This window comes from Stegostoma tigrinum, chromosome 16 (genome assembly GCF_030684315.1).
Source record: "Stegostoma tigrinum isolate sSteTig4 chromosome 16, sSteTig4.hap1, whole genome shotgun sequence".
NCBI lineage: Eukaryota > Metazoa > Chordata > Chondrichthyes > Orectolobiformes > Stegostomatidae > Stegostoma > Stegostoma tigrinum.
Window position 1 is genome coordinate 16,204,697 of NC_081369.1, and position 22,336 is coordinate 16,227,032.

Consider the following 22,336-nt stretch of genomic DNA (forward strand, 5'->3'; position numbering starts at 1 on the left):
TCTTTGAATGACGGAGTGTGAGCAGAGAGCTTTAATGCAGCATTATTGGCTGCCTGCGGTATTTCTCATCTCTCTGTTTCTGGTGTTAATTTACCAGAATGAAAGACTTTTATTCCTTAAAAGACGAACAACATTTTGGACCCACAGTGACAATCCTGCTGTTGTAACAGTGTAGCAATTCCAGATCAATAGTCTGAGTCATCTACAGCTACCCATTCCTTCCTGTGGTGCCGCTTAGATTCCTCTCACTGTGTACTGTAAAGGTTGTATCCACACACCACTTCACTGCAACTGTGAAGCTGGTTTCAATGTAAACACAGTTATGTCATTGTTCTGATTTCCCACTGCAGTGAAAAATCAAAAGGGAGGCTGGCTTTTTCATTGCCTTCCACCATTCTCCTCCCCATTCCCCGTAACAACACCACCCACAGGGGAGATTCAAACCCAGACTTACAGATTTGTTGACCACATTATAAACGTTGCCCAGAATGAAGCTGAAGTTTATTTAGTCTCGGCTCATTGTGAATCCAGTGTGATTTGATGGATACTGTGTCAGGATGAGGAGTTCATCTCTTCCATCTGGCAATGCCTGAAGGAGGTGAGTGTTCTTTTCATTTACAAAAATGTATTCTTTTTAAAAATCACCTCCAAGTACATAGGTTCTAAATCAATTCTATGATCTTTCAGATAGAAAAGAACAAAACATTTCTCTGAGCTTCTCTGCACTTGTAAAAACAAAGGCATTTTCTACTTATGTGGGAAACTATTATGTTCATTTTCAGGCAGTGAGAGGGTCTAAAAAGTTGAATAGACCCTCATTAGAGTTAAGCTGAAAGACTTGAGCAGGTGGTGTTTCCCCACGCTGCCTTAGTGGCAGCTGTCCCAAGTTTTAGTGCTTCAGCCTGTCAGCACATAGGACCTTGGAATGTGCCAGTCTGGAACATTCAATTGAGCTCAGCACTTTACACTGGAAGATCAACAAGTTTCGGGCAGACCAAAGAATGTCTTTCACCGAGCTGATGGTCCTCCAGGGGCATTTGATGTTTGTCTCGCCGTGTGTCCAAGGGAACAGACCATAGAGCACGGTGTTGCTATTCCTGTAGCAAGTGGAAGGGTGGTTCGGTCAGTCTCCTACCATGGCTGGAGTGTAAACACCCAGCACCTCCTCTCTCCCCCCCCCCCCCCCCCCCCCCCACATCAACACTCCTCTGTGTCCGTCTGTGTGGCTGGATGTTTTCTGTTTCCACGCTGCTTTATTCTAACCTCATTGGCTCCCAGTGTTGATTTTGAATGGAGTTGTGGAGGAATGAAAAACATTGCCTGCGCTTTTTTCCTCCTCCTGGCGGAGTTCCTGTGTCAGCCAATCAGGTGGTTAGTGATCACTATAAGCTCCCTTGGTACCTGTGGAACTGATGGGTATATATTCAGATGACGTTGTTACTGGAGATCCAAATTTCATACATGGATACGCATCAACCTGTAGCATCTTCCCCACATGAAAAGCAGACAGTAGCAGCAAGAGATCATTTTTGTAGTACAGCGAAAGCAGCTTAAAAATGGCAACAAACGGTAAGAATGCCACACGTGGAATTAAATTAATTGTGCCTAAATATATTATTTGTAAATCGATTTAATAGTAGTTGATCAAAGATTGGCAATAATTCATTTTAAAGGGAAATAAAGTCCTGTAGCTGGATATACATGAATGTGTTGGATATTTTCCGACTGCAGACATGTACTTTGGGGCGGTGGATTTGCAGTGTGAGGTCAACAATACTGAGCATCACACCATCGAAATTGACAAGGACCGGCTCCTGGTCCGGAGGGGTCAAGAATTCCACCTACGTGTGGAGTTTAAACAGCGGGCGTTCCTGGAGGGTGTAGACCAGCTGGCAATGTTCCTGGACACAGGTTTGTGGTGAAATTACTCTTCGGGACTAACTTGTTTTAAAGCTCTGCCAGAACAGTACACATCCCGCTTTCAGTTTCAAGCCTGTCAGTGATAAATTTCTGGGCACGGATAGTACAGAAATAAAACACTACTGTTCATTCAATTTGTGGCTCCTCGTGCAGGAGTTTGGTCTAAAGATTTTTTTTGTATAGACAGTCAGAACTGGAGCAAGGATAGATTTAACAATCTAGATATTTCAATATAGGACAGAGCATTAAGTTAAAATTCAAAATCCTTTAAATCTCTCACTTCTGCCAAGTCAAAGGAGTGGTTATGAGCACCCTCATCTGACCCAGCTATGCCTGACTTTTTATGAGGTATGTGGAACAATCCTTGTTCCAGTCCTGCACTGCCCCCCTCTCCCACAATTCTTTTCTCGGGATATTGATACCTGCTTCGGTGCTGCTTCATGCTCCTGCCCGCACCTTGAAAAATTTGTTCATTTTGTCTCCAAGTTCCACCCCTCTATAACTTTCACATCATCCCTTTCCAACACTTCCCTTTTCTCCTTGCCCTCCCTGTCTCCATTTCGGGCAATAAACTGTCCACTGCCATCCACTACAAAGCCATTGACTCCCATTGCTACCTTCACTGCAGCTTATCACACCCCACATCCAGCAAGGACTCCATCCCATTCTCCCAGTTCCTTCACCTACCTCACACTTGTTTGGATGATGCCACCTTCCAAAGCAGCGCTGTTGACTCGTCTTTCTTCTTCCATGACCACGGTTTTCCACCCACTGTGTTTGACAGAGCCCTCGACCACATCTGACGTATCTCCTGTGCTTCTGCCCTTGCTGCTTCCCATCACTCACAACAGTGTGATCAGGTTCCCCTCGTCCTCACTTTTTATCCCACCAGCCTCCGCATTCAAAGCATCATTCTCTGCCATTTCAGACAGCTCTAGCAGAACGCCAGCACCAAACTCATCTTCCCCTCAGTCGCCCTGTTTGCCTTTTGCAGGGATCGTCCCCTCCAGGACACCCGAGACCCTTCATTGACCACTAACACCACCTCACCTTCCCATGTAAGCGCAGAAGATGCAACACCTGCCCCGTCAGCTCCTTAAACAGTCTTTCCAGGTGAAGCAGCATTTCACCTGTACCTTTTCCAATCTTGTGTATTGTATTTGCTGCACCCGATGTGGCCAACTCTGCTAATTGCAGACTGGGTGACTGCTTTGCAGAACACCTCCGGTCCATGTGCAAGCAGGATCCTGACCTTCGTGTAGCTGGTGATTTTAACACAGCGTCCTGCTCACATGCCCATGAGTCTTTCCTCGGCATGCTGCAGTGTTTCCAGTGAATCGCAGCACAAACTGGAGGAACAACATCTCACCTTCACAATAGACACTTTACAGCCTTCTGGACTTCATTTTGAATTCGACACCCTTAAATTATGAACAACAGCTTAACTAGTTACATTCTCTGTCACCACGTCCTCACTGGGACTGTCTGTCCTTTCCAATCTGGCAGGTAGACCTGCCGTTGTTCTGCAATTCTCACACTCTGATCACTTATACTGAACTATCAACATCCCTTCTCCCCTGCACCACCCTCACCCCCTCCACACAGCACTGATGGAGTCATCTGGACTTGAAACGTTAGCTTGCTCTCTCTCCATGGAAGCTGTCTGACCCGCTGTGATCTCCAGCATTTGTTGTTTTCAAGTCAAAATATCCACATGTGCCCTATATAAAGTGAACGTTGAATCCACTTTAGTTTGAAATCGATATTTGGATCAACTCTTGCAAATCTAGGTTGGATTAAGGTTCAGTATACATTGTTTCCTCCCATTCTATTTTCTAAAGGAGGTGATTAGATTGTAAATGTACTTCAGTTAAGATATGTAACCATCTACGCAGAGCCCACCCCATCAGAAGCAGATGGGACTCGAATTCAAGTACTGAACTCCAAGCTGAAGTGGGGCAAGTGGACGTTCCGTCTTCAGGCCACTTCAGGGTACGTTCACCTGGCTGTTCAGAGTCCACCAAGTGCCTGCACCGGCCATTATCATATCTACCTGATACTTTACCCAAGTGGAGGTGAATCCATTCAACAGATCACTGCGGGAGATTTTCACCTACTCTTCAACCCCTGGTGTCAAGGTAAATAAACGGTTAAGAGCACATGCAACTTTTAACGAGTACGTTTTTAATGGGAACATGTATTTCCAAGAAATACCACTGTGCTAAATGTACACGTCATGTTTTAATTAGCAATTTTGATTTCCCTTCTAAAGGCAGCTTCAAATACATTGAAACTTTCTGAGATGGGGACGAAATGATTTTTCATGTCGACATATTCCCGTGGATTTCTCCAGACACCCATCCAATAACCGAACTTAATCGGTCCATGACCATGTTAACTAGGCAAAGGGAAATAATAATACAGGATAATATAAGATGGAGCAACCTCCAATCATTGCTCTTACAACATTGAATATTACTTTCCCCATACGAAGATAAACCTGATAGAAGGTGTATCCCTATTTGAAAATCTCTGGCTCTGAACTCTAACTTGTTCATATTTTCTTTTGTTCAAGAAATTGCTATTGCTATTGCTGCATTTATTGCAAATCCCTAATTGCCCCTGAAAAGGTGTTTGTGAGCTACCCTCTTGAACCACTGCAATCCGAGTGGTGTAGGCACAGCTACAGTACAGCTAGAGAGCTCCAGGATTTTGGCCCAGCGACGGGGAAGGAGTAGCAAAATATAACTGGAAAGCTTTCAATACAAAAGAAAGGCTGCTTGAAATGATTTGGAAGTAATGTTGGTGATGTGAAATGGAAGAACATACAGTTAAACTCCATTCAGTGTGCTCTGTGCCTGTGTGGTCTTTTGAGAGATGAAGTTCCAGTAAAACCGAATGCTAATGAATTTGTGTTCATAAAATATCCCTTTCCTATCAGATGATATTGTAAATGGTTAAAAAAAATCCTTATTTTCTACTTTTCACATGCCCACAGCCACTCTCCAAGTGTAGTCACTGTTTAAAAGTAACCAATGAAACCAGTTTGTGCTTAACAAGATACCCTAATGGTCACTGATCAGGTAACCCATCTGGTGTACTGATGGTAGACAGGACCTTTGAAAGACAGCCCTGTTGTCAATGAACTAAAAGTGCAGTTGATGTGCTTAAATCTTAAGTGTGGCTTCAACCAGCAACCGGACTGAGAGAGAGATGGACCACTGGGTCACACTGTGCCTCACAGCTGAGGCTCAGCGTCAGAGTGAAAGAGACTCGTACAAACCCCATACTACAAACTTAGGAGCAATTATAGAAGGAACAGTCTCCAAATGAGAGAGTTTACCAATGAGAATAAAAAGGAAAACATTAGATTATTTAAAAGCCTTTGCTAATGCTGTTTTTAGGGAGTGACGCTTCCAAATTTTTTTTATTCACTTAAGGAATGTGGATGCTGTGGGCTGGGCTGGCATTTACTGCCCAGCCCTAGTTGTCCTTAGGGTGGTGCTGAGCTGCCTTCTCAAATGGCTGCAGTCTGTGTGCTATAGGTAGACCCACAATGTTCGGGAGGGAATTCCAGGATTTTGACCCAGAAGGAACAGCGATATATTTCCAAGTCAGGATGATGAGCAGCTTGGAGTGAAACCAGCAGGTGCTGTCTTCATCCTTCTGGATGGAAGTGTTTGTGGGTTTGGAAGCTGCTGCCCAAGGATCTCTGGTCCATTTCTGCGGTGCATCTTGTTTATAGCACGCCCGGCTGTTGCTCAGTGTTGGTGGTGGAGAGTGTGGATGTTTGTGAATGTGGTGCCATTCAAGAGGCTGCTTGGCCCTAGATGACGTCAAGCTTCATGAGTGTTCTTGGAACTATATAATGTCGGTATAGCTATAAAGCTATACAGGAGAAATGATAATTGACTCTCAGAGCAACTGATCTTCTAAGTTATCAATTACCAATCCATGATTAAATATGATATAATTGAAAGTAGTAAGTAGTATTAATGAGGAATGAGCAGCTAGAAAATCATACATTCAGTACTCTGATCCATTTTTTACAAAGCTTTTATTCATTAACCAGCATGTACCCCCATAATCAGATCATGCAAACAATTATTTCCAAAAATTCTCTTGGCCGTATCGTTTTTCAAGCCAGCAGTGTCAGAAATTTTAAAAAGACAATATATAAGACAAAAAAAAATTTCACTGTACTGATCTCCTATTCAAAATTCAGTCGAAACATTTTGTGCTGTAGGCTTACCCATGGAGTATCAGTTATAACATTTATTATGTCACCTCGGCTTTGAGGTTTTGCCTGGTCAATTTAAAAATGACTACACAAATACATTCCTTTCCTAAATGAATGCCTCATTAAAATGCTGAGTCCCAACTCTTTGACCCCACCTCGTTAAATAAGAATTGGGAACCTGATTACTTATCTAAAAGGAGTAGCTACTACTGCTGTGTGAAGCTAAACTTTTCAGGCGTGTTTAGTTCTTGCAGAACTGCATAAGAGTATTTTGTTTATTTGCTTCATTGATGAAGTTATTGAGAGAAGAATTATGCAATTAAATTATTTGGCACCTATGTGTGTACCTTCAGAGAATGTTTGTAGTGTTCACTGTGTGCTGTCAAATGGCCTTGGGAATCACATGTAGGCCATCAGACAGAGCTTTACTGTCTACACGATATATACCAAATTCTAGAAGTACCCACAATCAAACTCACACAGCAAACTCTTTCAGCTCTCCTTACAAAAGATAATTCTAAACATTTCATTTAGATTTGAAAACACACTCTAATCATGCCAAGACCATGACCTAGTTCACATTTTACTATCTTTTACACAGAGAATAAATGCAACAGGAGCAACAGAATACTCTACTATTTGTGAGTGAGAAATATCTTGACACCCTCGACTATTGAATTGAATCATTTATTATCACGTGTATTCAATGTGAAACTACAGTGAAAAGTATGCAGCTTCGCCATACATATATGGCACCATTCACAATAACTTAGAATAAGATAAGAAAAAAAATAACTTAAGAGAGTCCAGCTTTACTTTCTACTGCTGCAGACGCACTCCAAGCTTTCCAACCCTCGCCACACCTCTGCCGGCATCTCGCTCCGGGCTATCTCACTGACCTAATCTCACTGCCACTGCCTCACTGACCTAATCTCACTGCCACCGCCTCACCGGCCTGCACTCAGCCGCCTCACCGGCCCCGCTCTCAGCCGCTTCTCCGGTCCGCTCTCAGGTGCCTCACCACCCGCTCTCAGCCGCCTCTCCGGCCACGCTCACAGGTACCTCGCCGGCCCGCTCTCGGGCACCTCTTGGCCCCACTCTCAGCCGCCTCTCCGGCCCGCTCTCAGCCGCCTCTCCGGCCACGCTCTCAGGTACCTCACCAGCCCGCTCTCAGATACCTCACCGGCCCTGCTCTCAGCCGCCTCACCGGCCCTGCTCTCAGTCGCCTCACTGGCCCCACTCTCAGCCGCATCTCTGGCCCACTCATTACAGCCTCACCGGCCCGCTCTCAGCCGCCTCCGGCCCCGCTCTGAGCTACCTCACCGGCCTGCTCTCAGCTGCCTCACCAGCCCCGCTCTCAGCCACCGCACCGGCCCACTCTCAGCCACCTCACCGGCCCACTCTCAGCCACCTCACCGGCCCACTCTCAGGCGCGTCTCCAGCCACGCTCACAGGTACCTCTCTGGCCCGCTCTCGGGCACCTCTTGGCCTCACTCTCAGCCGCCTCTCCGGCCCACTCTCAGCCACCTCACCGGCCTGCTCTCAGCCGCATCACCGGCCTGCTCTCAGCTGCCTCACCAGCCCCGCTCTCAGCCACCTCACCGGCCCTGCTCTCAGCCGCCTCACTGGCCCCACTCTCAGCCGCATCTCTGGCCCACTCATTACAGCCTCACCGGCCCGCTCTCAGCCGCCTCTCCGGCCCCACTCTCAGCCGCCTCACCGCCCGCTCTCAGCCGCCTCCGGCCCCGCTCTGAGCTGCCTCACCAGCCTGCTCTCAGCTGCCTCACCAGCCCCGCTCTCAGCCACCTCACCAGCCCACTCTCAGCCACCTCACCGGCCCACTCTCAGCCACCTCACCGGCCCACTCTCAGGCGCGTCTCCAGCCACACTCACAGGTACCTCTCTGGCCCGCTCTCGGGCACCTCTTGGCCTCACTCTCAGCCGCCTCTCCGGCCCACTCTCAGCCGCCTCACCGGCCTGCTCTCAGCTGCCTGACCAGCTCCGATCTCAGCCGCCTCTCCGGCCCCGCTCTCAGGTGCCTCACTGGCGTGCTCTCAGCCGCCTCACCGGTCCCGCTCTCAGCCGCCTCTCCGGCCTGCTCTCAGCCGCCTCTCCGGCCTGCTCATGGGTAGGTCACTGGCCTGCTCTCAGCCGCCTCTCGGGCCTGCTCTCAGGTGCCTCACCAGCCCCGCTTTCGGCCGCTTCTCCGGTCCGGTCTCAGGTGCCTCACCCCCTCTCTCAGTCGCCTCACCGGCCCACTCTCAGGTGCCTCACCAGCCCCGCTCTCAGCCACCTCACCGGCCCACTCTCAGCCGCCTCTCCGGCCTGCTCTCAGCTGCCTCACCAGCCCCGCTCTCAGCCGCCTCTCCGGCCCGCTCTCAGCTGCATCACCGGCCTGCTCACGGGTAGGTCACTGGCCCACTCTCAGCCGCCTCTCCGGCCTGCTCTCAGGTGCCTCACTGGCCCCGCTCTCAGCTGCCTCACCGGCCTGCCTTCAGGTGCCTCACCAGCCCCGCTCTCAGCCACCTCACCGGCCCACTCTCGCCACCATTGCCTCACCAGGCCACTCTCAGCCGCCTCTCCGGCCACGCTCTCAGGCCCTCACCGACCCGCTCTCAGATATCTCGCCGGCCTGCTCTCAACCGCCTCACCGGCCCTGCTCTCAGCCGCCTCACCGGCCCTGCTCTCAGCCACCTCACCGGCCCCGCTCTCAGCCGCCTCACCAGCCCCACTCTCAGCCGCCTCTCCGGCCACGCTCTCAGGTACCTCACCGGCCCGCTCTCAGCCACCTCACCGGCCCCGCTCTCAGCCGCCTCTCCGGCCACGCTCTCAGGTACCTCACCGACCCACTCTTAGCCACCTCACCGGCCCTGTTCTCAGCTGCCTCTCCGGCCCACTCTCAGCCACCTCACCGGCCTTGCTCTCAGCCGCCTCACCAGCCCCACTCTCAGCCGCATCTCTGGCCCACTCATTGCAGCCTCACCGGCCTGCTCTCAGCCGCCTCTCCGGCCCCGCTCTCAGCCGTCTCACCGGCCCGCTCTCAGCCGTCTCACCGGCCCTGCTCTCAGCCACCTCACCGGCCCGCTCTCAGGTGCCTCTCTGGCCCGCTCTCAGCCGTCTCACCGGCCTGCTGTCAGGTGCCTCACCAGCCCCGATCTCAGCTGCCTCTCCGGCCCCGCTCTCAGCTGCCTCACCGGCCCGCTCTCGCCACCATTGCCTCACCGGCCCGCTCTCGCCACCATTGCCTCACCGGCCCGCTCTCGCTGCCATTGCCTCACCAGCCCGCTCTCGCCACCATTGCCTCACCGGCCCGCTCTCGCCAGCATTGCATGACTGGCCTGCTGTCGCCAGCGTTGCATCACCGGCCCGCACTCGACGGCATTGTATCACCAGGCCGCTCTCGCCACCATTGCCTCACCGGCCCGCCCTCGCTGCCATTGCCTCACCAGGCCGCTCTCGCCACCATTGCCTCACCGGCCTGCTGTCGCCAGCATTGCCTCACCAGCCCGCTCTCGCCACCATTCCCTCACCGGCCCACTCTCAGCTGACTCACCGGCTTGCTCTCACCACCATTACCTCACCGGCCCGCTCTCGCCACTATTGCCTCACTGGCCCACTCTCGCCAGCATTGCATCACCAGCCCGCTGTCGCCACCATTGCCTCACCGGCCTGCTCTCGCCACCATCACCCTCACCGGCCCACTTTCAGCTGACTCACCAGCCTGCTCTCGCCACCATTGCCTCACTTGCCCGCTCTCGCCACCATTGCCTCACCGGCCCACTCTCGCCACCATTGCCTAACTGACTCGCTCTCAGCCACCTCACCGGCCCGCTCTCGCCACCATTACCTCACCGGCCCACTCTCGACGGCATTGCATCACCAGCCCGCTCTCGCCACTATTCCCTCACATGCCCATTCTCAGCTGACTTACCGGCCCCGCTCTCAGCCGCCTCTCCGGCCCGCTCTCAGCCATCTCACCGGCCCCACTCTCAGCTGCCTCACTGGCCCGCTCTCGCCACCGTTGCTTCACTGGCCCGCTCTCGCCACCATTGCCTCACCGGCCCGCTCTCAGCTGCCTCACTGACCCACTCTTGCCACCATTGCCTCACCGGCTCCGTTCTCAGCCATCTCAGCGGCCCCGCTCTCAGCTGCCTCACCGGCCTGCTCTCGCCACCATTGCTTCACCAGTCCGCTCTCGCCGCCATTGCCTCACCGGCCCCGCTCTCAGCCATCTCAGCGGCCCCGCTCTCAGCTGCCTCACCGGCCCGCTCTCGCCACCATTGCTTCACCGGCCCGCTCTCGCCACCATTGCCTCACCGGCCCACTCTCAGCTGCCTCACTGACCCACTCTCGCCACCATTGCCTCACCGGCCCGCTCTCACCACCATTGCCTTACCGGCCCGCTCTCAGCTGCCTCTCTGGCCCACTCTCACCACCATTGCCTCACCGGCCCACTCTCGCCACCATTGCCTCACTGGCCCGCTCTCGCCACCATTGCCTCACCGGCCCACTCTCGCCACCATTGCCTCACTGGCCCGCTCTCGCCACCATTGCCTCACTGGCCCGCTCTCGCCAGCCCACTCTTGATCCGCTGCCATCACTCTGGGCCACGCTCGATCCAGTGTCACTGCAGGAATCAACCTGTGCATTCAGCTCCCAACATGTGGCCCTCGATCGCAACCCAGCTCCTTCCCAACTCCTTAGGTATGTCATTAAAAGGGGTGGGGAAGGGGATAGAATTATTACAGAGAGAGAAAGAGACAGAGAGAGAGAAGAATGAATAAAAAAAGGACAAAGAAAGGAAGAGAAAGCGAAGTGACGAGCAGAGTAGAGCAACTTACCTTGTTGCCATCTTGCTGGAAGTAACTTAATGGGTCTATTTCTGCGTTTATACCTCAGGTGAACCTTGACCTTCAAGTCCAGTTTGATGATGCTAACACCACATTGCATTTCCTTATCATGTGTTTAACTCAGTGATAAATAGTTACCATTACTAGAGCAAATTTGCAGCTTAGCGAGTCATTCAGGCGTAATTCTGTGAATTTCATCAACTCTGCCATGTTGGGCTATAGCACAGCCTTTACATCACCAGTGCTATAAATCATCATCCTGAATCTGGGAACAAATTCGATGACATTCTTTAATATTCAACAGATTATAGAGTACAGTGGTAATAAGCTACCACTAACCTGAGGAGGAATTGGTTATTTCAAACAGTCAGCTTTTATGAAGCTTAAAACAAGGACATTTGCAGCATTTTGCAAAAGCTAACACATTCTGTGTGACTGCAACAACTGCAAATTATAACGGCATATCCTGCCTTATATGATAACCGCACCACCCCCCCCACCCAACATCAAGGTGCTTTGCACAGTAGAGGATGGATCTGTGTTGGGGGGAGTAAGTTGGGGGAGTAAACCTGAATATCAAAGTAAAATACTGAAAATTCTAGAAATCCACAATAAGGCAGAATGCCACAAAAGACTCACAGATCTTGTAGTATCTGTCGAGGGTGAAATGAAACAGCGTTAATGTTTCAGGTCAATGACTTCTTTCAAAAACCATTCCCGTTATGTTCCCGCTATTTGGCTCAGGAATGCTGTGTTCAGTTTCAGGGGCCCCTATTGTCTCCTATGGAGAAATGATTGAACTGGCTGAATACTGGATGGTACTTTAACACAGTAAACCAGAGCGAAGCTGAACTGTGAATTTACTTTTAATGTGTGGCTGTACACAATAAAACTCAAACCAAGTACACCTAAAAGGATGAACATAGCATTGATTGGAATTTAAGTTGTCTATCCCCTCAGAGGATGCAGTCTACCTGCCTGATGAAGATTTGCTGCAGGAGTATATTCTGAATGAGAATGGATTGCTCTATCATGGCTCACATACCAACATCTACACATTACCATGGAATTTTGGACAAGTAATACTTCCATTTAATTTTTCACAAACTACCGACATTTTTATTCCATTTTTTAGTGTGTCATTCCGAGGCATAGTGCCATCTTTTGTTTTTTTTTACAGTTTGAAAAAGATGTCATTGATATTTGCTTTCAAATTTTGGACAACAGTCTCTCTGCTCTTAAAGATCCCTCGGCTGATATTCGAAGAAGAAACGATCCTGTATACGTCAGCAGAATAGTGACTGCTATGGTGAGCATGGAGATATCTCTTTTTTTTAATGTGATTGTGCATGTTGCCTTAAAAAAAATTCTTCTTCAGTTCTCCGCCCAAAGGCAGGTCTGAACCACAGACCCCAAACTCTGCCATGGATATAATGGGATACATGCTTTGATGTAACTCTCAACACACACACACGTACTCTCTCTCTCTCTCTCTCACACACACACACGTACTCCCTCTCTCTCTCTCTCTCACACACACACACACACACACACACACACACACACACACACACACACACACACACACACACACACACACAGTCAAAGCTGCTATGACACTGTACACTTCTAGATGCATGTTGTAGCAGGCAGCTATGGATAGTGATGGAAGTGTTTCCTATTTGCATATCTTGAAAGAATTGACACTGAACTTGTTTGGTTGAGCCAACTGGAAGTTTACCAGTCCTGATTAATTACAAGACCCTTTCCAGGTGCATATATGTTTTCACAGGTTCCACAGTCATTATTAAGCTCATCATAACAAATACAGAAGAAATTACCCTTTGTAAATCTGCATTTTTTCTAGTTGGCCCACTTCAGGACACCAGAGCATGACACTGGTTTACTGGGCACATGCCAGTTCTCCTTCTGCATTCTGTCTTTGCTTCTGCACCAAACCCTTAAGGATAACCACCTACTAACCTTTGCTATTCACTGTGCGAGATCAGAGACAGCATAACCTCTCATTGGATTGCCAATGTATGAACAGCACATAACCAGTCTCAGATTCGCTAAAGCATGCCCAATTCAATATTGATCTTTAATGGTCATCTTACTGATATCACTTCCTGCTATCTCCTGATTTATTCTTTGACATGCTAATCATGTTATAAAATCAGCCGTTTAGTAACAGCTTACCTCTCATAGCTTGCCAACTTTTCAAGTCTTTACAGAGATAACACGGAACCAGTAGCGAAATGCATGAATTTCTTAGCTTATATAGTATTATGCTCCCCTGCTTCCAATTGGTTAACATCATCCCAAATGTTCCAACGAATGCATCTAAAAATTCCCAAACTTAACAATACTTTTAACTCAATAACTGTTCATACCTAAAACAAATTAAAACTCAAAAGCAAACCATGTATAACTAAAATATATAGATACTCAAAGTGTCCAAACTGAAGCCATTTTAAAACAGAGCTGTTTACACATTTTACCTTAAAACATTTCTACATTTATTAGCCTGAGCCAACCATAAACCCTTAATCTTACTTTTGACCTGAGCCTTGCAGCTGACTTTCAGAAATTGTATAGCAAGTAACTGCAATCAAGCAGAGCTTGCTTGAACAAATAAAATAACTCAATATTGAAGACTCAGCTGAATCCTAGACACTGGCCATCATATTCTGGAATGAGACTTTTCCTTTTATCCCCATTGTGCTGTACCTTGTCACTATGGTCACCACCTCTTAGTGGCTTGACTGAGATGCATCTGTCTTGTAACATTATCATTGTAGGCTCACCATTCACTGGCACAGGATCATTGTGAACTATTAATTCTTGTTTTGAAATCTAATTGAAGCATAGTTTGGCTGTGTTATTTTGACCTGATTGCTTCCTGTTATATGTGTACTCATTTTAACCTTATTTACTAAATTGAATTTAAAGTACAGAGGAAAAAACTCATTAAAAATAATGCACAGAGATTTGTTTGTCTCTTATTTGTATCACTGATGAGCCAGATAGCTAACCAACTATGTGCAAGATCAGTTGTAAATAAGGAACGGATTGTTTTATTCAATGCTGGAATTTACAACCTATTCCTATTTGTCAATCACCCCATGAATTTTTTGGAAAGAGAGAATCCAAGCACCTTAAGTATAAAAGGTTCTTTTTAATGATTCCAAATGGCCTGGCTAATATTTGGCATTTATTTCACTCTGTACACAATCTGAGACTGGCTGGAGACATCAGAAGTTAGCCTCAGATAGTACCTGGTACTGGGCAAGCAAGTTTAACTTTTTCTTGTTAATGGGTAAAATACACTGCATTATTCTTAAAGTACGCAAAATATAAAATGCAGTCTACAACTGGTTTGTTTTTATTAAAGCTACCTCAATATCGGAATGGTTTGTATATTAAATCAACTTAATAAAGCCCCTTCTTCATCCAGAGACCCTTTCTTTGTCATGAGATTGTGTACATATTTGTTCATTTATTCCCAAACAGAAGGCTAGTTATTTTATTTTCTCCTCCAAGGTGAATGCAAATGATGACAAAGGTGTGCTTTTGGGAAGGTGGGATGGTAATTATGCTGATGGGATTGCCCCGACCCGATGGACCGGGAGTCTCCCAATTTTGCGCCTGTGGAGCAGTTCCGGGGCTGAGAAAGTGCGATATGGACAATGCTGGGTCTTTGCTGCTGTAGCTTGCACAGGTAAGATCCTGCTCGGTTTCCACACATCTTTGTGAAGCAGCCTTGGATGCTCTCTCTCAGAAAAGTGCTTCATAAGTCCCCAACCCACCTTGCCACCCACTCTAAACTCACCAAAACAATAAGGGGCTGGACAGGCTGCACTGTTAATCTGCAATAAAGGGTCGATTGAGCATTCCTTAAAAGGCTCGATTGACCCTAATGTTTCAATGCTCATAATACAAATGGGATGGGCAGGTGACTGGGCAGTTCACTTTTATAAAAGTTTTAAAAATGGATTGAGAGGAACTGGAGTCTCATCTTTAGAAGGTTCCACTTGTCCTCTGGAGGCACAGCCCCAGAAGATAGTTGCCCCCTTCCTTCCTACTTGGACAGACTTTTAAATCCATGTCTGCAGACCCCTCATTAAGGCAGCAAACCCCTCAATGCTGTAAGCCCCCAAGTTATTTGATTTGGGAGCCTGACTAATCAGTTATGGATTTACTTGTTGTCTCAGCAGTGACCACTATGGAGCCCTGCCACTGTTTAGGCAATTAGATTGGCTATATCTCCAGAAGGTGGGACTTCCTGTCTCTGATGGGCACTATTTTAGCGTGCCCACAGTGCATTATGGCATGGGGCAGACAAGCCCCCACCCAATGTAAATCTCTGCCCAGGAATATTGACATAGAGTCACACTGCTGGTTTATTTCTTCCCTTCCTAGTTACACACTTGTTGTGACAAACCTATACCATCCTCAGCTGAAACCACCAACTAATGATCAGACTGGGGATCAAACATTCCCTGAATTTTATAATTGAGTTGTTGACTGGCAATGGCTCTAGTGAGAGACTAATAGAGAAAGTCTGGTAAGTACCTACAAATTTGGCAGTGCCTAGAAATGCTGGTTGGAAATGGATGCATTTCTCACTGTACTCACATTTGGTCTTCCAGTTCTCAGATGCTTGGGAATCCCGAGTCGTTGTGTTACAAACTATTCATCTGCTCATGACACGGATGGCAATCTCAAAGTGGATCAGTATTACAGCAGTGAAGATTATTCGCGCATTCCTTCAAAAAGGAAAGATATGGTATGGTAGGTATTCCCTTTCAATGCCTGTTCAAGTGCGTTATATACATCCATGGCTGTGTGACAATTCTCAGAGATTGTAAATTTATTGCAACTGTCTGTAGAATTGTGCCATTTGGGCTTTTTTAAAAAATTTGGATAACTTTTACTTAATTCCCAATTACCTTTTACCTCTTCCTTTGCTTGTTCTGTCACAATTTCCAGTCTATCAACTACTCCATACTCTAAAGGGAGCATTTAGTGAGCATCCAATAGGCAAAACAAGTTTGCTTAACCCTAATGGGCATAGTATATGAAATCTTCTCTGCTTTTAGCATCAGAGAGAGGCATTGAGTTTTAGTGCTGTTGTCAACACCATTTCTTGTTTGATGTGTCAAGTGGTCAAGTGTTAATATTTTGACAGCACATGACTGCCAGCACCTCCCCATTCTCATTGCAGTAGGTCTGGTGAATCAGGATGAGTACTTCTATTGTAACTGTTTCACATTAATACGTGGTTCACACAGGAACTACCATTGCTGGCTGGAAGTGTGGATGACCCGTCCCGACCTTCCCCCTGGCTACGATGGATGGCAAGTCTTGGATCCTACTCCACAAGAACGGAGTGACGGTAATATTGGAATTGAATTGTCAATACTTAAATAAATACATTCTGTTATATGTATATATTATAATGGTGTCCAGATAGAATCCACATCAGTTTGTATTTTGCTGTGAGAGGGTCAGAAGAAAATTCTTTACCAAGGTAGACTGAGAGCCATCATATCTATTCGGCTCTGAATGAGATTCAAAGACAAAATCACCTTGCCTCATTATGCTTCACTGTTCCTCAACCCACACATGGATTCATATTGCCTCTAATCTCTAATGCTCAAATTATTCAAAATATTGGAACAGAAATGATCCACTCAGTTTCTTGAGCTTCATTTGCCATCTAATTGGACCACAACTGACCTCTATCTTACCTCTCTGTTTTGATTCCATGAACCTTTACTATAATTTCTAACAAAACCAAGCAATCTCAGTCTTGAAATTTTCAATTCACTCCTTGCCTCAAAAGTTTTTGAAGAGTTCCAGTTTGTTATGATCTTTAGTTTGAAGAAGCACTTCGTGACATTAGCTCAAATTGCTTAGCTCTATTTTTAAAGTTGTTTGGTAGCACAAAACATGACTATTGCTGGAAGGAATGAACTATTGCTAAAGATTTTCAGCTTGAACTTGTCAGGATGAATGCAAGACAGCCAAAATTCAATGTTTCACAACAATTTACACCAGAGACAAGAGTACTGATTAGTTGGCAAATCAACTCCAAAGAATTACCTCACTCAGAGATAGTAAGAACTGCCGATGCTAGAGTGAGAGATAACACAGTGTGGAGCTGGAGGAACACATCAGGCCAGTCAGCATCAGAGGAGCAGGAAAGTTGACCCCAGGGTCCTGACCCGAAACGTCAGCTTTCCTGCTCCTCTGATGCTGCCTGGCCTGCTGTGTTTCTCCAGTTCCACACAGTGTTATCTTAAAGGGATTACCACCGCTGCACTCTGATTGTTACCCTTACAACCAATTTAAGATAATCAGTCTAGCTGGTGATGTGGCTTAATTTCAGTTTCTGGAAATAAGATATATTCACACATAGTGACCTGTTCTCTGTAAGCAGAAAGTATATGTTCAAGCCTTACATCTTTATTGAAATACTTGGGAGCTTGGGAAGCCTATATTTCTCTGCTGTTTTCTGCATGGCAACACCATGTTAACCAATCATCACTGTTTTATTCTGTGATATAAGCTACGATTGTGTGAAATTTGGCACTCTTGTATGTGTCCAGATGAGTGTAACAGGAGAAACTTTGTAACACAAGAAACTTAGCAACATGATTTCCTTTTCAGCAATTGTCAAGTAATGTTCCCTTTTTTCTAGATTCTCCCACCAGAGGAAATAATTTTTCTCTATCAATCCCATCAAATCCTATAACTGTCTTCAGTTCCTTAATTTAATTGCCTCTTTACATTCCATACGTAAAGGAAAGAAAGCCAAGTTTATACACCCTCATAATTGTTCTGTTCAATCTTCATATCAGTCTGGTGGATCCACATTACATCCCATATTGCAGTTTGATGAGTCTTAAAACATTAAGTACTTACCCAATTTTCAACCCCCATCTGCTGAAAACTCTGACCTGTGCTAGGGTGGGTTCACAGAGACTATTCACTCCTTGCCCATTAGCCATTTTTCCAAAAGTAATCCTAGAGAATGAGAGTCATGGTGTGACAGGAATCCGAGCTAGACTGATCCTGTGCCCCTTCGTTCCTCCAGCATGAGTGCTTTCTTAACAATGCTCCCTGCAGATCACTCGGGAATTGAAATCCTGTAATGTTTATTTCTCCAGACACTCTCAGGCTCCAGAGCAGTGAAGGACATTGATCAACTAAGAGGCCTAAATAACAGTATGTTCATGTTACAACTATATTGGAGATGCTTTAACCTAAAATCAATGTGGCCTCCATATGCAGCTTAAAGTAATGATTTCACTGTAGTGGAAAGTGCCTCAGTGCATTCTATAGTGTTCAAAAGAAATAAATGTAAATTATTGGGTGATAAGCATGCAGTGCAGCACAACTAGCATTTATTGCCCATCCCTACTTGCCTGTGAGAGGTGGTGATGAGTTACCTTCATGAATCACTGCTGTCCATGTGATGCTAAGGCAGGTGTTCTAGGGTTTTGACCCGGTGGTGGGTACATTTTCAGTCAGGATTGTGTAGGACTTGAATAGGAATTTACGGGGTTATTGGTGTTGCAATGCACATGCTCTTTTTGATCTCCCAGATCGAAGATGTTGTGGTTAGGATTACAGGATCATAGAAATTTTGGCTGAGAGGCTGCCATGTTGACCCTAAGTTACAACTACACCACACTTTGCTGCTTTTTTGTGCTTTTAAGTATTTTTCTTAAATATTTATCTAATTTCCTCTTGCGTGTATGGTTGCTTTTGCATAATGGCCGTGGTATGATAAACCCCATATTGTAATGAGTAGACTTCTTCTGTGTTGGTATATTTACTGGATTCACGCCCTTTCTAGCCCACAATCAGTCTTTCACTATTTACCGTCTCAAACATTTGCATTATTTTCTATATTTCTGTTAAATTATAACATGGCTACAGCAATGATTCAACTGCTTGAAGTTATTTGGAATGTTTCATTTCATGTTCAACACTTGATCTATCAATGTTTATAGTTTAGGGTTTTCTTGCCTGTTTTCTCTACCCTCCTGGAGATATGCATTGGGTATAAGATAGTGGTCATTCGCAGGTCTCAAGCATCTCTCACCAAATGGCCTTTCTTTATCTCCAAGCTGGCCACTGTGCTTGTTCTAGTTAAAGTCCCACTCACTCTCACCCAGTAGTTCAGGGGCTTGACATAAGTCCCCATTCTCCCCCTCTGTAGTAAAGCTGTTGAAAATACTGCTGTTGGAATTTGGCTGTGAACACTTTTGGGTTTAATTGAAACACTCAGTCTAGGCCCAACCGTGAAGAATTGTTGCTTGGGGGATGCAGTGGAAGGCTCATGTTAGCACCAGTTGCCATTCTCAGGAGAGGAGCAGGAGCAGGATCAATGTTACAAAATGTCCCAAGAAAGCATTCGTCCAACATCTTATAGTGGTGTCTTTGTCCTTTCAGGCATTTACTGCTGTGGTCCTTGCCCTGTCAAAGCAATAAAGGAAGGTCATGTGGATGTGAAATATGATGCTGTGTTCATCTTCGCCGAGGTCAATGCAGATGTGGTTTACTGGCTGGTAAATAAAGATGCATCAAAGCAAGAGCTGGGAGTCAAACAGCACCAAGTGGGAAAACAGATCATCACAAAAAGTGCCTACACAGACAAACGAGAGGACTTAACACATGATTACAAATACCCAGAGGGTAGGGGACTTTTACCACTCATACTAGTAATAGGGATGTTGGATGAGAAGAATATTGGACTAATTTGAATGCAAGGGTTGGAAGCACGTGAGGTTGGGTGGAAGCTGGCATCTGTATGAATATTACACTGAAGTGATGGCAATGAGGTGTAAATCAAATGGGGATGAAAACCAGAACTGAACTCAATCCCATCAGTTACCAAACAGGTTGCTTAGGTTAAAATTGGTTCCTTTGTTACTTTGTGAAGAATCAACAAATACACTCAACTGATGAGCTGTCAATCCAATCATTCTTCGTCAATTGAATTCATCCCTCCTATCTTCGTAAATTTGTACTCTTCCAAAACTCTGTTGCCGATACTTTCAATTACTCCAAGCACACTGACCCAGCGCCTCTGAGCAGATTAACTTACTCTGGTTTCTGACCTAACACCATTCAATTAAAAAATCCTCATTGTTGTTTTCCACCCCAACTTCTAAATTGCGATAACTTCCTCCAGCCCTCTGATACTTCAAGATCTTTATGGTCGTCCGATTCTGGCTATTTGCGTATTGAAGATTTTAAATGTTCCACAGTTGATTGCCATGTTTTCCACTGCCTCTGCTTTTCCAGGCTTTACCTAATCTATTCAGATATCGACTTTGTCAAAGATGTTTTTTATTGGTGTTTCTTTTGTAGCAGCTTGAGATGCTTTACTGTGTCAATTTTGCTACATAAGTATTAGTCGTTTCACCAAATCAGATGACAATTTTAATGGATGCCATTCCCTGTCTAATATCATTGTCTGAAAACTGAGTGGGAGGGCTGAACTGAAAAAAATGTGCTAATCTTGATAGAGTGAGTATCCTCTCTCAATTTTTATAAGTCTATGTTTTAATGCTAACTTTAACATCATCAATCATTTTGGGTGTGTAGTTGCTATTGGCCTTGTACATATTCAAAGCAGTAGTGAATAACAAAATGACGGAAGCAGAGTAATATAAAAGTAATTATAGTATCCAGTGGCATTAATTTGTAAGTCAATTAGACCGAGATGAATTCAAGACTTGGCTTAATGAGTTGGTAAATGGCTTGACAAAAATAACACAAAGAACTACAAATGCTGTAAATCTGAAATAAAAACAGAAATTGCTGGAGAAACTCAACAGGTCTGGCAGCATCTGTGGAGAGAAAACAGAGTTAACATCTCAAGTCCTTTCTTCAGAACTGGAATTGTGTGTTAAACAGCAACACAATGATGACAGACTAGCTGTATTTACTCTCTGTTGTTTCTGAATGGACTTCCAAGTTACAAACAAGTGTTTACAAACGAGTGCAGTTATAAGGTCTTAGTATTCACTGTTCCCTAAACAATGTTGAAAAGCACCTTGTTTCAGTTATAGAGGGACAGTTTCTATTACTAAACTCTTCATCTTGTGCTGCTGACCTCCTGCCCCCTGCTTCAAGCCCAGCTCCAGATCTCATTACCTGACAGGGTGAACACTGTCTTCCATTTCACAGGATCTACAAAGGAACGGGAAGTCTACAACAAAGCTGGAATGAAAATCAGATCTGCTGACATCCGGGAAAAAGATTTAAAGATCAGCATTAAATATGCTCAGCCAATCTTTGGAAGTGATTTTGACGTCCATTTCAGCATTGTAAACCATGGCTTTATGGACAAGGAGATCCACTTAACACTGTCTGCAACAACCATAACATACAACGGGTTTATTTTAACAGAATTCAGCAAAAGGTCAATCACATTGACGTTAAAAGCTGCTACAGGTAATTGCAGTTTTCTGCATTTAGGGCCAGTAAGCAAATGCTTGCTTTCATGATGCTGTGGGTTAGAGTTTGAACCTGAAGTCCTGTAAAACTGGAATGAAATAGGTGCAGTGATTTTATAATGCTTTCTGCGCCAGGGAGGTAAGGAACAGTCACCAATGCATTCCCCAAGAGAGAACAGGAGGTTGAAGAGACAAGGCGCATTATACTTCTCTTGCATCTTGTCAAGGGCAGTTCCATTGTTAGTGCTGTTCAGGAATTAAAGTCTCAAGCAACACTTCTAATCTAACAATAAAACATGCCACTCTAATATAATAGCTGTGCTTTAGTGATAGAAGCATAAGTCAAGTACTTTTTAATAGTTTGTTAAGATACTTGGTTAACACGTTTAAAAATTATATGGAAAATGATGTATGGTTGAATAGCCTACCAAAAATTATTATCTAAATTCAAACTTAAATATTAGAGTATTATGGTGGCTCAGTGGTTAGCATTGCAGTCTCACAGTGGCAGGGACCTGGGTTCAGTTCCACCCTTGGGCAACTGTCCGTGTGGAATTTGCACACTTGCTCTGTGTCTGTGGGGTTTCTTCCAGGTGCTCTGGTTCTCTCCCACACTCCAAAGGTGTGCAGGTTAGATGGATTGGCCATGGGAAATGCAGGGTTACAGGGATAGGGTACGGAGGTGGGATGCTGTCTGAAGGGTTGGTGTGGACTTGATGGGCCAAATGGCCTGCTTCCGCACGCAGGGATTCTATGAAAGCATCATGGAATGTCAGAATCCCAGACCCACCTTAAGTAGCCTTTTTGAGGAAGAGATGGCTTGCAGGGAAAAATTGGAGCAGTTTTCC

General features: G+C 45.8%; 1 protein-coding gene across 5 annotated transcripts in view; it reads left to right on the forward strand.

Annotated features, from left to right (window-relative positions):
• Positions 1-284: 284 nt before the first annotated feature.
• Positions 285-22,336, forward strand: part of tgm2l (transglutaminase 2, like) — a 96,798-nt gene continuing 74,746 nt past the window's right edge. The window contains exons 1-10 of one of the 5 annotated variants that reach the window (XM_048546793.2): positions 285-598; positions 1,732-1,911; positions 3,816-4,058; positions 11,971-12,089; positions 12,191-12,319; positions 14,554-14,731; positions 15,663-15,804; positions 16,305-16,408; positions 19,477-19,719; positions 21,220-21,486. In XM_048546793.2, the coding sequence (XP_048402750.1) occupies positions 586-598; positions 1,732-1,911; positions 3,816-4,058; positions 11,971-12,089; positions 12,191-12,319; positions 14,554-14,731; positions 15,663-15,804; positions 16,305-16,408; positions 19,477-19,719; positions 21,220-21,486 (1,618 nt within the window). In that variant the 5' untranslated portion in view covers positions 285-585. Of the gene's footprint in view, positions 599-1,379; positions 1,570-1,731; positions 1,912-3,815; positions 4,059-11,970; positions 12,090-12,190; positions 12,320-14,553; positions 14,732-15,662; positions 15,805-16,304; positions 16,409-19,476; positions 19,720-21,219; positions 21,487-22,336 lie in introns of those variants that run through there. The other 4 variants (XM_048546791.2, XM_059651548.1, XM_059651547.1 and 1 more) reach the window with 4 other exon arrangements.